Consider the following 14,539-nt stretch of genomic DNA (forward strand, 5'->3'; position numbering starts at 1 on the left):
TCGCTGTAGTGGGACTTTGATGATGTATAATCTGTCATGACCTTTAATATTTTTTAGATACTCCTCTATTGGTGAAATCAACAAATTCCGGAAGGAGCAGGCGAGCAAGGTGTTTGTTTACTTCATTACCAAACTACCAAGAGTGGAAGGTGGTACTTCTTATGTTGGATTTCATGGAGGTGAGACAAATTTTTGAATTATATGGCTAATTTCATGTGAGATAAACTATATGATCAGTAGTATTTGGACAACCGATCATCTCATCCATATGTGAGCCTTCCACAAAATTGCCACCCAGCTGAAGGACCCAGCTGTGTGCTTTTATATTAAGATGTCCTTAATTTCCATAACTTTTTGGTCCAAACCTGTTCAAGCATGGTTGTGCCCCTGTGCACTAAGTGAGGTCCACAAAGGCATGGTTTGCCAAGGTTGGTTAGGAAGATTTTGAGTTTTTCACTGAGTCCTGCTCCAACCCATCTGAACACCTTTGGGATGAATTGGGATGATCACTGACTGTATGCAAGGTCTTCTTGGACAAAATCAGTGCCAGCCTTTCTAATGCTCATGCACCTAATTCCCAAAGCCATGTTCCAAAATATTTTGAAAGCTGTCATAGCAGCAAAGGGGGGACTAAATATTGAATGGGATATTCAGCATATGTGTGTGATTGATCAGGTGTATACACATAGTGTATATTGAAACTGACCAACTTTGTTTCATTGTGTTTGTGTTTAATTGCATGTTAATGTTCATGGTTTTAATAGGATATTCAATAATTTCTGATGTTTTTTACTGTTAAGGCCCCTGGAAATCAGTCCACATTGATGACCTTAGAAGATCTAAAGATATTATCTCTGATATTAAAGCCTTGCAGTGTCTTACCATCAGTCAGCTCTTTGAGGAAAAGGAAGATAAGCCTGAGGGTAAAACTCCTCCTAAATGTGCTCTTTCTGATTGCAGATAGACCTTCAGCAGGTGTTTGTCTAATAGTACAAATTTTATTTTTGTCTGTAACAGCTATGGAGACAGAGGACATGTATAGAGAAGGAGAAGAAGTAGCTGAAAAAATGGATCAAGAGGACAATATAGTAAATTCTATCAACATTATGTTAATTTTATTATAATGGTTTAGACATGTGGACTAATGACATTTAACCTTTTATTTCTTTGTGTTCTCTGAAGAGCTGGGAAAATGTTCTAGATACCACAGCCCTGGTGCGAAGCTGTGTTCAGAGTGCAGTGGGTATGCTTCAAGACCAGGGGGATGCAGGTTGTCGAAGCACTAGAAGAGTAGAAATTCTGCTAACTCTACTGTCTGACAGCGAGGAACTTCAAGGTCTGAACATCATTTTTCCCTTGAATATCATTTTTCACCTGAACATTTATTTAACCGCTGAATTTATTTATTTATTTATTTTTTATCTTATTTATTTATTTTTTATATACTAATTAGTACTTTTTTTTTTTTTAATTGTTTGAATGTATGTATGACTGCTGCACTTTGACTGGTTGGCACTTTTAAATTTTCGTTGTACATGCAAATGGTACAATGACAATAAACTTCTATTCTATTCTATTCTATTCTGAATGTTTTATTTTTACAATAAACAGCAACATTTTTGAAAACCATAAAGCGCCGTCTTCATGCTCTGTTGATGAACCATGATGAACACACTCTCTCTGCAAAGAACTGGGTTTTCAAAGAAGCATCCAATATTGATTCCCTTCAAGAGGGTGGGACATTCAGGTAGGTTAACAATAAGAAAATAAATGCCATTAAATTAAATGTAATTTGTTGAAGGAAGATCTAGTCTTATTTCAAATAAACAATTGCATAACTAGGATTTATTTTTCTATTATTCTTCTTTTGCTGTAATTTATCCCTTTTTTCAAGCCTTTCTTTTTAACACTACCAAGCATATGAAGTATTTTTTACAGTCACGGCATTAATATATTTTAACAGGTGTTTGTTTCTACTGTTTTTAAATTTCCAGAAATACCTTGTGGAAGCGGGTTCAAGCTGCAGTTATTCCTTTCCTGGCACAGCTGGTGTCAGTTATTGACCATGACCGCAATCTCGACATCTTGCTAGATGAAAACTCGGGTGGATCAGTGAAAAAACTGTGGCTGGACATCTTTGGAAATGTCAAGTTTTTAAATGTTGCATATACAAGAGTGGATTCCAAGTAAGTACCTCAGACGTACATCACTGTATTGATTTGCCTCTGCCTAAATATATTTATGAATAAATTTTCCACTGTCTGTGTCTTTTCCAGCTCAGTGACAAAGACAATTCTTGTCCAGAACAGCATTGTGGTTCATAGGAATACAGGCTGCCTAATGCCGTTTAGCTGGATAATCAAGGATTATCTAGAGGAACTCTGGGTGCATGCTTTGCACAGAGAAGGTAACAGTAAACCTACACATAAAATGTACCAATGAAGATAAAAAGTCTACACACCCCTGTTAAAATGGCAGGTTTTTGTAAAAGGACAAACTCATGACTATCCTCAGTGTGAAATTACCATTTCTAGAAAAGTGAAAATCAATCAGAAACATTATGAAAAATTAAAAAAGTTAGGATAATCTGGTGGCAGTGTAAAAAAAGCTTTTGTAAATGGGGATGTAGCTGTATGTCACTGTTATTCTCATGTCCGAACGTAATTATCATACAGCTGTCAATGAAATTTCATCAATGAGATGTTCTGTATTATTATTATTATTATTATTATTATTATTATTATTATTATTACTATTATTATTATTATTAATGTAGCTCTCATTCATTTCATATGAGTTGCTAGTTAAATACTTAATTTGTCTTTAGACTATTGATTGATTATGGTGATGTCATTTTATTTTACTTTTTCTTTACTCTAACAATAATTTGCTTACTATTTATAGATGAATTTTCTAAGAGTACACTGGTTGTTTTCTGTGTATATGTACAGAATAGTTCTAGATTAGTCAGTGGTCCCAGATTCCGTAACTGCAAGTTTGTCTACAGTGGTTATAGAAAGTAACTTTCTTTGTATTGTATTGCATTGTATTTTTTATTTTTGTTTTTTATTTTTGAAAGGCCACACACTGAAACAGTTTGAAGAATTCTTTTGGAAGACCCCACTAGGCCGGTATATCGCAGACACTAAACAAGAAATGCAGGTGGAGTTTTTCTACAGATATCTTCAGGATTTCATCTCGTTGACAACAACAATAAGTACAGAGGTTGAACTAGAGGTCAGTATCCAAAAAGGGTTTAAACATGTACATTTAATTCAACTTTTAATATAATACATTTACAAAAAATGTCTGTGTATGCATGTCTACTCTTCAGCTCTTAGTGGGAGCTCTGACATGCTGTGTGAATGAATTGAGAAGCCGTGAGGAGGCAGTGCAAAATGATGTGACCTCTTTCACCTGGATCCATGCTGCCTACCATGAGTTTAAGAACCGCCTGCAGAACCTCTCCAGAATGATCACCATTGAGCCCCAGATTGCTCAGGTGCTCCTGGACAAAGCAGAGTCCAGAGTTGGGATGGAAATGGTAAGCTGTTGTTGATTCGTAGGACAGTTTGTTTGAGATTTTTTTTACATGTACTAGTTACCATTGGTGTTTCCCAAGGTTGTAAAGATTATTTCACATTCTTCAATCTGTATCTTCCTCAGGTGTTAGATGTGTATGCTGCCATGGCCTGTGTTGAATATCTGGAGCCCCAAGGTCTATATGCTTTTACAAATTGTGAGGCTTGGCTACGACAGGTGAAGAAGTTACAGGTCCCAATTGAATTGGTGTGCTCAGAGGAGAGCATCCGGCACTATGGAGAAAGGAGCAAAACCCTTATTTCCCATGTCCAGTAAGTAAATAAAATTTTTTCATTCATATAATGAATACACTATAAATAAAAGCCATGTAGCATATTTAATTGCTCACGTGCTATTTGTTTAGACATGGGTGGCGACGTATCCATGCCCTTTCGCTATTTGTTGAGCACATACTTCTAGGTATAGAGGATGTGGAGAAGGCGCTCAACCCATTGGTCCTGGAGCACACACGACGGCTGGCTCAAGTAAATCCATTTTTAAACACTTGCCAACTAACTCTCTGTCTTCTGGCAGTGATCTCTTTAACAGTTTTCAATATTCATTTAAGGTTTTGCAAGAGAACTCTGACCTCAAAAAGAAACAGCCATTTGAGGCAGTTATTACCATTCTCAAAGCCTGCAAAGATGGAGCAAATGATCGGATTTTTAGGTAAAAATATGCCTTAACTTTTTATTAGGATAATTGATTATTAGCAACAATCTAATCTAATCCAATCTAATCTAGTAAAATTGGTAATTTGCTGAGAAGCCAAGTCTGTCTGTTGCTATGCATCCAGGTTTGGTTTCCAGCCATGTCCAGTATGTATGGGAGACCCTCATGATCCTCTGAGTCTTCCTTGTGAGCATATCTACTGTCTAGCCTGCATTAAGCAGTGGCTGATTCCAGGACAGATGTACTGCCCACTCTGCATGCATGGAGTAGATGATGACTTTGACCTAAAGCCATCTGAGTCCATTCGGTAAGCTGAACACACTGAAATGTAACATTCTGAAATTTAAAATGAAACTTACACCAACTAGTTTCAATGGATTGTATGTTTGTGAATTTCAGGACCCTGATTAAAAAAAATGGCCGCTTCAGAAAGCAGTGCAATGCCTTCTTCATTGACCTTGTCTCCACCATCTGCTTCAGAGACAACTCGCCACCCAATAAAGCCATCATCCACCACTTGCTGTCCTTCCTCATGGTGGAGGCAGACTCTGTGCCCAGAATCCGAGGTGGGATTATGTCTATATCTGTAAAGGTTTAATATGGAGGGTTGTTGTTGTTGTTGTTTGGTCCTGGCCAAGCTTGCCCAAATATTTACTTGAATATAATTTCCCCATGCATAAGGCTGTGATCGACAGTTTTTGACCAAGGCTCTGTCTCCATTTGATGATGCTGTGGACAAAAACCCTGTAGTGCGGTCTGTCGTGCTCAAACTGCTGCTCAAGTACAGGTGAGAGTGGGGTCATTAAGGTGTTTTGTTTTTATGGGGTCATGACTGGATTTCAGTTTTGTTTCTGGATTCATTTTCTTTTCTACCCCTTTAGCTTTGCTGATGTGAAAGGCTACCTTCAGAAACATCTCACAGGAGTGGAGCAGAGTAACATCCTGGAGAAAGCTGATAAAACTGAGCTTTATTGTCTGTATATAAACTGCCTTGAGGTGGGCCTTTTTTTAGAAACTTGATAAAGTTTACAGTTTTTGTGTCTCTCATTCTCAGGTTTTCTAGTGTTCTTGTTATGTAATTTTTAAATATTCAGTTTGTTTACTTTATATCTGTAGGACTCTATGTTTGAGCGGACCCAGTGGCATTCTGTGGCTGAGCAGCAGGCTTGTCTGTTGGAGGAGAAGAATTTTCTGCTGGAATTCTTGTATAGTGGGGCTGTGGTTACTGAAACTGTGACCATAGAGCACCTACAACAAGTGGCCAGAACTCGCCTTTGCCTAGATATGGCAGCAGATCTACTAGTCAGCAGAAGCTCAACTGCAGGTACTTATTAGCCATTGTAAATGCAAGATTAATTAATCAGTTTGTTGCAGTCAATTGTATATTTTGTATGTCAGTAAAATGTGTGTATGTGTGTAAATATTACGCTGTTCACATACAGATGGGTGCTGAATTGCAAAAAACATGTAATGGATACAAAATACATTGGCAGTAAAAATATGCGAAGCAATTAGGACAAAAATATGAAGCTAGAGATCCCTAATTGTACACTCTCTGAGAACATTCCTGACTGTATATAATTTATTTGTGTTTAATTTTTAGATGCTCAGAAGGAGAGCTCAGCTGGAGTGGCTGCATTCTTGGATTCAGTGCAGGATCTGTGCAAAAATAGTAAGAATGACTGGTACAGGGTCTACCTCATCCGAAAAATATGTAGTCTTAATGGAGTAGAATACATCCAGAAGCTTCTATATGAAGATCAGCTTAGCTGGCTGTTTCCTCAAGAGCTTCTCCAGATGGTATGTACATCAAATAGGTGTTTTTCCATATTCTGCCATTTTAGAATTTTCCCTTTAATGTTTATAATGTTTTATCTTTCAGAGAAAAGACAGTAGCCAAATTGACCAGTATCTGGTCTGTGGTGTGGATTACAAAGCTATCCGAGATGGTGTTGCCAAGGCCATGTTAGAAGGGAAAATGGAAAAAATCGAGGAAGCCTGTGAGGTATCCCAATCCTAATGGAGTGCATTGTGTTTGTGCATATGATCATTAATTTTTAAAATACATTTGAGACCAATTGAAGAATTAGTCTTGATTAATCAGATCAATTCAGTAACTTGAGTTGGGTTATGTACAGATTTGCAGATGTTCACCTGCGAAGAAGAGTGTATACATTTTATTAGCTCTGTTTAGAGAGGTCACCACTTTGTACAGAGCTAAAAATCCCAATATGTATCCTACACCTGAAGTGAGTACATTGACTCCTCTACACTTTCTTTTCATACCCACATTTCTATATATACTATATGGCCTAAAGTATGTGGACATCTGACTATAATTCCTATATCAATAACTTTCACAAACTATTGCCTAAAGTTTGAAGCACAAAATTGTATGGTCTTTCCGTGATGTAGAATTGCAAGTTTCATTCACTGGGACTAAAAGGATCAAACCTGTTCCAGCATTACACTGCCCTTGTAGTGCCCTAAATATATGGTTTGCCAAGGAAGGTGTGGGAAAACACAGAGCCCTGAGCTCAACACCACTGAACATTTTTCGGATGAACTGGAGCGACTGACTCTTTGATATCAGTGCCTGCTCTCACTAGTGTTCTTGAGGCTAAATAGGCAAATCCCCATAGCCATGCTCGTAAATCTAGTGCAAAGCCTTCCCAGAAGTGTGGAGACTATTATAACAGCAAAGGGAGCACTAAATCTGGAATTGGACAAACCCATATGTGGTTAATAAACACACGTGTGATTGGTCAAGTGTCCATATACCTTTGGTCATAAAGTCTATATTGAAACTGAGAGCCTAACCAACTTTTTGTTTCTTTTTTTTTTAGCAATTGGCAGCACTTGAAGATTTCATCAATAACTCTAAAGTCTTTGTTGTGCCAGAATCCAGGGCCTTTGCTCAGGCTCTGGTGCATAACCAGTTGCCTGCCCTGCATTTACATCCCAATTTATCGGAGCTCACTGTTCACCTGGCAGCAGTGCTTCTCTGTGTAAACCAAGCAGTGTTGCAGCCCCTCTTACAGCTTGCTTTCTTTCCCACCAACATGCAGGTTTGGTTGATGGATGTTCTTATTGTAGCAAATCAAGGTTGTCTTCTGAAGGTTTTTGGAATATACAACGATGTCTATCTTATTTATTGTTTGTACAGAGAGCCTTTTTACCCACCATGCCAGATGACATGCTTGCTGTTGCCCAGCAGGCCATGGGGCATCTGCAGTGGTATTGTAAGTACAAGCTCGTAGGATTCCAACAGACCTGCTAATTGTGAAATACCTAAGGCTTATTTTATGCTATTTAAATAATGCCAACTGTTCAATTCTGTTAATAACTGTTAAAAAAAACCCCACATTATATTTATTTATTGTCCACATTTAATATAGTTTTACATTTTTTTCTTTTCTGTTCAGATTGTCCAAATGGTCACCCATGCACTGTTGGTGAGGTGGGTCAATTTAACAAATGACTTAAATATTATTCCTTTTTTGCCCATGGGTTGATTTTGTATAATTTATCCAAAAGTAACATGTTTTTCTCTTCATGCCGATTTAGTGTGGCCAGCCAATGGAGAAGAGTCGCTGTATAGATTGCAAAGTAGAGATAGGAGGTCTTGACCACAGACCTGTCCAAGGCTTCAACATACTTGCATTACAGTACGTATTTCTTGGTCACTTAGGATTTAAGCAAACAGGAAATGCATTGAATGGTTACAGTAATTACAATAATAGTAAAATACCTGATAATCAACTTGATAATTAACCTAAGCGTTTTTATGTATGATTATATGTTTGTTGTGGCATACTGGACACAATTGGCTTCAAGCAGGTAAAAACAACCATGGTAGAAAGCCTGCTTTTGCTACCATTTCTATTTGTCATTTAATTGCCAGTTTTACTGATCTGCACATTGCTGCTAATGCCGGGTACCACTGAAAGCAATGCAGTGTACTGCGTTTTTACATGTATACACCCATTTACCTGTATGCTCTCATATTAGTGTAGTAGTAATTAGTGTAAACACTTTTAAATATTAGGCCATAGTATAGTATTTGACATTCAGCTTGTTTAGAGAATGTTCTCTCACAGTGGCACGAAGTAGATGCCCTCTGGTGGACATTTATAGTTTTGCATTACATATTTGCAAATTATGAATTATAGCTATAAAAATGCTGTATGTTTAACGGTCAAAAGCAGGAGCTACAACTGTTCTATTTAAGGGAAACATTCTGCACATATTTGTAAATACTTTTTATTGTTGATATGACCAAATATAATTTGTCCCAGGACACATAATATATATTTGTTGTATATATGCATTCTGAGATTTATTTTAGCCGTGTGGTGGTCTAGAAGACTGATCTTTTTTTTTTTGATTGCAGAGGGGACCGCACACAGACGGGGCACATCCTGGGGGATCCACAACGCAGAGATCAGCCAGATATGCAGGACACAAAGAATATGTCTCCTGCTCCATTCACCCTGCTCAGGATGCTTACACATATGGCCATGCTATTGGGAGCTTCTAAGCAGCCCCAGGTATGGTATATGAACTTGCATGTCTAGCTGTATTTCTTTTCAGCTATACTTAATTGTAATTTCATTTGGGGCTTTATGATGCTAATGATCTCGATGGATTACGTGGTGCTATAAGTGCATGTGAAGTATGTAGAAAAATGAATTGCTTTGCACTTTAAGGCACTGGATTTCTTGTTGTGTATTCTTTTATGCCTCTGTTGTAAGTGTCCCATCCTTTTCTGTATTTTTTTTAGGATCTGACCGCAATCATTAAACCCCCTGTGCCCCAACCTGGGACGTTTCTTATGGCCCACCTGCAGAAGGATATTGAGCAGCTAATGAGAACTCTAGGGAAGGGGGCAGATGACACAGTTTGTACCATCCATCTGACCATCTGCAGTCTGCTAGAACCCCATCAGCCCAGTCAGTGTAAGAGCTTTTTACCCACAGTCATCCCATACTCATAAATACACTCTGATATTGTTCTTACATTCTTATGTTTGCATTTTTTTTTTCAACAGGGCCAATACCTTATGATAATCTGCTCTCAACGAAAGATGCCAGAAATAGCTGGGAGATGACGATGACCACTGATATTATCACCAGCCAGCTGAAGGTGGATGTTCTAGCATTTGAAACTTTCCTCCTTGACTTTAATTCCCTTCTCCTTGATGTCACTTCCTGTATGTAATCTGTGCTTTGAATAAAGAATAGTCTGTTTACACTCAAGTCAGTGAGATCTGCATTTTAGAATACATTGTGGAATTGTATTCTGATTGGTTGTGTAAATAAGAAGTAAAGGTAGAAGGAAATATTACTTCCTGTGAGATGTCTTGAAGTTGTATTTGGTGGGAGTTATGCTTTGCTATGTATTTGTTATTTTCTTACCCATCACAGGTTTTGGAAACTCAGCTGGCAAAAGTAAACACCTTCATCAGAGATGATGAGAGGGTTTCATCTAACCCAGTGATGAAGGTGGCTTATGGAGAGCCACGGCGGTTCCTACGCACTTTACCTCAAGGTTCTTTGATTCATGGCTCTTCTGTGTGGAGCTGCAGGCAACGTGTCTCTGTTTTGAGCCTGGGCCACATTTTGGAGCAGAATGAAGGCAGGGACACACTTCCCATCCTCTGGAAGTTCTTACAGAAGGTAAGCCATTTTCCAGCTTGAATTGCAAGGAGTCTGACAAGGAGCTTTGTTTTATGCATTGTTAGTTATTGTTAAGGTTAGAACTTGCTTTAGTCTATGTCTTGCTTTAGAAATCTTTGGAAAATGTGTTAATGGATGCTGTTGTTTAGGAGGCAGAGTTGAGGTTGGTGAAGTTCCTCCCAGACATTCTTGCTCTCCAGAGGGATCTAGTGAAGAAGTTCCAGAATGTGATGGAGCTTCAATGTGGCACTATAGCACAGTTCCTGCAGAACCTGAAAGCAGGTATTGTCTAAATGTTTATGCTTTGTAATCAATGCATTCTAATGAGCTTTAAAAAAAAAAAAAAGTCTGCCACTGGACATTAGAATTTTATAATTTTCTTGTTTTTCCTCCAGCATCCTTAATGACTTCATATAAAAAACGTATTGATATCTTCCTGTCCACATGGAACCAACTGAGAGGATCTCTGGGTACAAATGGTACGCCTCATCCAATAAAATCCATTGAATTTTGAAATAATTAAATTGTTTTTCCTGTAATAAAATCTGGACTTTGTTTTAATTGTCAGGAGAGATCAAGCTCCCAGCTGAGTACTGCCAAGAAGACCTACACCTTAATTCTGACCTGCAAGTGCTACTGCCACGAAGACAGGGTCTGGGTCTGTGTTCCACTGCTCTGGTCAGCTACCTAATTGCCCTGCATAATGATTTAATCTATGCTGTGGCCAAGCATACTGGAGAAGAAAATAGGTAAAGGCTTTACATTATGGTGTCTTATTGCAGGTTACTTTTGACTCTTGTTTGGAAGATGATAATTATGCTTTCTTCCAAGCTCTTTCAGCTGCTTTAAGCGTTTGCAGTTCACAAAGATGCTAGCTTAGCAAATCTTAGCCAGGATAACATTAGCCATTTTTCTCCCGATTACTGTTGGGCTGTAAGGAGAAATAGTTACTGGGTGAGATTTGGATAAATTGTAGAGAAAAATTTTTAATGAAAAGTTTGATCCTGCAAGAAAAATTAAGTCAGACAGTTCATAAATCAAGAACTAAACATAACAGCAAGTTTTTAGATATCTGTATGGTGCATGATTACATATGATCAGGTAGTCATTTGTCAGTTTGATAGTCATACTGGAATTGCAGTGCTGAAACTTCATTAAATGAATCAGTGCTTTCTGTAAGCAGAACTGTAGAAAATGCTCCTCTGTCTGTAACAGACAAGCTAAATGTTATAAAGACAGGAGCAAAGCATAAGCCAGCCCCACTCACCATATATACAGAATTATTGGAATTCTTGTTAAAGATGGTGAGTGAAAGAAAATACTGTTATTATGTTGAAATTAAATAACGCACAAAGTGTAGTTAATTATTTAAATTGATGAACAGTGCAGGAATTTTACAAGTAGCCCACCATTTTTAAGGCCGAATAGCAATTTGAAAACCTAACACCTAAACCTAAATTAAATTCTTGTTTATAATTGTGTATTGCGAATCATTTGCAGTTATGGCTGCCTGATGTCTGGAAACTATAGACTTCTCCATACACTGAGTTTCCCTGGTGATGCCTCTGTTCCTACTTTTTCTTGTGGTGTTTTGCTTAGAGTTTTGCATTCAGTAATTGAAATGCCACCCAATTCATTTCATGTCTGGTGAACGACATGACACTGTACTACAAACTGTACACTATGTACCGTACACTTCGGTTTACACAGGATCTATCTGTCTATCTATCTATCTATCTATCTATCTATCTATCTATCTATCTATCTATCTATCTATCTATCTATCTATCTATCTATCTATCTATCTATCTATCTATCTATCTATCTATCTATCTATCTATCTAGGACCAAGCTACAGTTAGATTTTATTCATAAGAACTTGTAGGAAAGATAGTTAATTGTAATGCGTTGCTTCAGTTTTCGGGGGTTATAGGGTTTTAGTGTGGGTTTAAGCAAATTGACCACAAAATGAAGACATTTTATGTATTTTTAACAAGGGTGTCAAAAATTCTGACCTTATCATGTTTTGTTTTATTTTAAATGCACAGTTACATAGTGAGTCCAGCAGACCTGACAGAGCTCCATGTGATCAGATATGAGGTAGAACGAGATCTGCTACCTCTGGTGCTTTCCAACTGCCAGTACAGCATGGAGTGTGGCCGTGAGACACTGTCCGAGTATGACCTGCCCAAGATCCAGCAGCAACTCCTCGCACGCTTTCTACAGGGCAAGCCATTACTCAGCCTCAATGTGGGTCTGCAGAACATGCAAGATACACACACAACTACACTAATCATATGAATTCAGCACTTGAAAATGACATTAATTATATGTTTATGACTTTTAGGGAATTCCAACTCTTGTAAACAGACATGACCGAAATTATGAAAATATCCTCCAGGATGTGAAAGGCAAAGTTCAGCAAGTAAGTTTTAAGAAATATTCAGTTATGACTTTATATATAGAATATGGATGAGTTGCTGTTTGAATAGTTTGATTTTTATTGTGACCAAACTAGTGTTTACACTGACCAGACTTCAGTAGAAATTAAAGTATACCTGCTTATTCATGCAATTTTCCAATCAGTCGATCATATGTCAGGCAACCATTCTGTGTAAACTCTGTGCTGCTGCCAAATAATTGGCTAAGTTGCAAGTGTACAGGTTCCATTAAAGTGTCTGGTAATTGTATGTGCTTAATGATTACTGTGTTTTCTTAAAGAGACCATGGTTATGTGTGTTCTCTTTATTATATAAAAGTATTATGATAAGAAATTGGCTTTTATTCCTTGCTGTGTATCTGCTACAGGAGCCTTTGTCTTCACTAAGCCAGTCCACACTGTCCGTGGAGCTGCAGTCCTACAGTGACGTGTGTGAGGCGTTGTCCACTGTGGAAGTGGCCTTGGGCTTCCTGGCCATGACTGGAGGAGAACCCAACATGCAGCTGGGTGATTACCTGAAGGAAGAACTCCAAATGGCTGACCACATAGCCCTGCATGTATTTAAGGTCACTAAGACGTTTGAAGATTTTCATTCTGATTTTCTCTCATAGACATAAAAAAGTATATCCAAGTATTTATCAAAGTATTTTGGATAAATTGTCACTTTGTGTAAATTCAGTATGTCAACAGGAAAATGTATATTACGTAGATATGGAAGTAATTATAAACATTGTGCTTAATCTACAGGCTCTGAGTAGGTGCTGTCTGAAACACTGTGTGGCTTTGTGGCAGCTTCTCAGCTCTCTCAAATCTGAGACAATGCTACGCCTAAAGAGGGTACAGGAATTGGTCTTGTGAATTCCAGTTTCATAAATAGAATGTTTTAAGGTTTAAGGTTTCATTGTAGGAAGTGTTTTCAAATTGTTTAAGTTGCAGGTCTCAGCCAATTTTTCATTTAAGTTGATTTGTGTATTTCTTAGGACCCATTTGTAGGGATAAGTAAGGAGTATAAGAAAACTCTGGGAGAGAAGGAAAAGAGACTGCTTACTGGCTTCTTCACAAAGACCAGTGCAGACTCGTTTTTGCTGGAAATGCACGAGTTTCTGCTGCTGGTCTTAAAGCACCCCAATGCCACGGACACCTATAAGCCCAACTGGAGGTGAGTCTGTGACCAGAATCATTACAAGTATTCTGTATACTATACTTTCAGTGCAATTTAATGTACATGTGGTTTTCTTTTACCAGTGTGAAAGACACTATGGTGTCGTACATGGAGCGAAAAGACATGGATGTCCCTCCAGATGTGGAGGAGCTGTTCCCTGATGAGATACTTTTAGCCCAGTACATTGAGGCCTGGAAGTTCTCCATTCTACTTAAGCAAGAGCGAATGCAAAGATAAAGCCCACATCACAAGTTTCTCATCATCACTCTTCTATAACTCCATATATCAGTTTACTATCTCAGAATTGCATTTCTTTACAATCATCATATTTAAGCAGCATTTTCATATCAGGTGCCTGTGGGGAAAAAAAGTGCCACTTGGTTGCACATTAAAGTGCAATGTAATATATAATTATAGTTTGATTTTGCTGCTGAAGTATTAGCATAATAGAAATTTGTGCTAAAAAATTCCAGTTTAAAAGGCTGGAAATATAAACGAGCTATAGTTTGCACAACAACAATGCGTCTTCCTGTTTCCACAGGTAAACGAATGAACGTTCATACAGTCTGTGATAATTCCTTTTGTCAGCATTCTCTATTATTTCATTATCCTTTCACAGCTTATTTGTCACCGACAATCTGTTTACACTTATTTTCTTTGGGTTTTGCTCGGCAGAATCTTTTCCCATATATGTACTGATCAGGGTACAAGTGAAATAGTCAAAATTTATACTCAGGGACATTTTGAAAATTACATTAGCTCTGGGATTAAATTGGAAAAAAGAAAAAAAATCACTGCTGATCTTCTGGGACCAGACTCAGCCTTAATCATGGGTTTTAGTAACAAAGAAGGATTATAATGCTGCTCCGATTTTCTGCTTAGTTATCTGTGTTAGAAGTTGTTAGGAAAATCTTACATATTAACAATGCTAATGATAATAATAACAATGATGATGATAAAAATAATTGCCTTACACTTAACCATTACCATGTGTTCTGTTGCACT

The 14,539-nt window shown here is 37.8% G+C and overlaps 1 protein-coding gene across 1 annotated transcript in view; it reads left to right on the forward strand.

The window, feature by feature from the left end:
• Nucleotides 1-14,325, forward strand: part of rnf213a (ring finger protein 213a) — a 40,883-nt gene extending 26,558 nt beyond the window's left edge. Inside the window, exons 31-67 of the mRNA XM_058376172.1 lie at nucleotides 58-179; nucleotides 801-923; nucleotides 1,018-1,088; nucleotides 1,183-1,336; nucleotides 1,612-1,747; nucleotides 1,995-2,186; nucleotides 2,277-2,407; nucleotides 3,080-3,237; nucleotides 3,335-3,544; nucleotides 3,667-3,854; nucleotides 3,947-4,067; nucleotides 4,151-4,251; nucleotides 4,379-4,561; nucleotides 4,654-4,820; nucleotides 4,936-5,041; nucleotides 5,136-5,250; nucleotides 5,371-5,578; nucleotides 5,858-6,054; nucleotides 6,137-6,259; nucleotides 6,393-6,503; nucleotides 7,101-7,322; nucleotides 7,421-7,496; nucleotides 7,680-7,714; nucleotides 7,822-7,922; nucleotides 8,648-8,804; nucleotides 9,038-9,212; nucleotides 9,305-9,399; nucleotides 9,681-9,932; nucleotides 10,082-10,214; nucleotides 10,328-10,411; nucleotides 10,501-10,681; nucleotides 11,981-12,182; nucleotides 12,280-12,357; nucleotides 12,741-12,938; nucleotides 13,120-13,209; nucleotides 13,353-13,531; nucleotides 13,618-14,325. Of these exons, the coding sequence (XP_058232155.1) occupies nucleotides 58-179; nucleotides 801-923; nucleotides 1,018-1,088; nucleotides 1,183-1,336; nucleotides 1,612-1,747; nucleotides 1,995-2,186; nucleotides 2,277-2,407; nucleotides 3,080-3,237; nucleotides 3,335-3,544; nucleotides 3,667-3,854; nucleotides 3,947-4,067; nucleotides 4,151-4,251; nucleotides 4,379-4,561; nucleotides 4,654-4,820; nucleotides 4,936-5,041; nucleotides 5,136-5,250; nucleotides 5,371-5,578; nucleotides 5,858-6,054; nucleotides 6,137-6,259; nucleotides 6,393-6,503; nucleotides 7,101-7,322; nucleotides 7,421-7,496; nucleotides 7,680-7,714; nucleotides 7,822-7,922; nucleotides 8,648-8,804; nucleotides 9,038-9,212; nucleotides 9,305-9,399; nucleotides 9,681-9,932; nucleotides 10,082-10,214; nucleotides 10,328-10,411; nucleotides 10,501-10,681; nucleotides 11,981-12,182; nucleotides 12,280-12,357; nucleotides 12,741-12,938; nucleotides 13,120-13,209; nucleotides 13,353-13,531; nucleotides 13,618-13,771 (5,329 nt within the window). The 3' untranslated portion in view covers nucleotides 13,772-14,325. The remainder of the gene's footprint in view (nucleotides 1-57; nucleotides 180-800; nucleotides 924-1,017; nucleotides 1,089-1,182; nucleotides 1,337-1,611; nucleotides 1,748-1,994; nucleotides 2,187-2,276; nucleotides 2,408-3,079; nucleotides 3,238-3,334; nucleotides 3,545-3,666; nucleotides 3,855-3,946; nucleotides 4,068-4,150; nucleotides 4,252-4,378; nucleotides 4,562-4,653; nucleotides 4,821-4,935; nucleotides 5,042-5,135; nucleotides 5,251-5,370; nucleotides 5,579-5,857; nucleotides 6,055-6,136; nucleotides 6,260-6,392; nucleotides 6,504-7,100; nucleotides 7,323-7,420; nucleotides 7,497-7,679; nucleotides 7,715-7,821; nucleotides 7,923-8,647; nucleotides 8,805-9,037; nucleotides 9,213-9,304; nucleotides 9,400-9,680; nucleotides 9,933-10,081; nucleotides 10,215-10,327; nucleotides 10,412-10,500; nucleotides 10,682-11,980; nucleotides 12,183-12,279; nucleotides 12,358-12,740; nucleotides 12,939-13,119; nucleotides 13,210-13,352; nucleotides 13,532-13,617) is intronic.
• The last annotated feature ends 214 nt before the right edge of the window (nucleotides 14,326-14,539 follow it).

This window comes from Hemibagrus wyckioides, linkage group LG02, assembly GCF_019097595.1.
Source record: "Hemibagrus wyckioides isolate EC202008001 linkage group LG02, SWU_Hwy_1.0, whole genome shotgun sequence".
Classification (NCBI taxonomy): Eukaryota; Metazoa; Chordata; class Actinopteri; order Siluriformes; family Bagridae; genus Hemibagrus; species Hemibagrus wyckioides.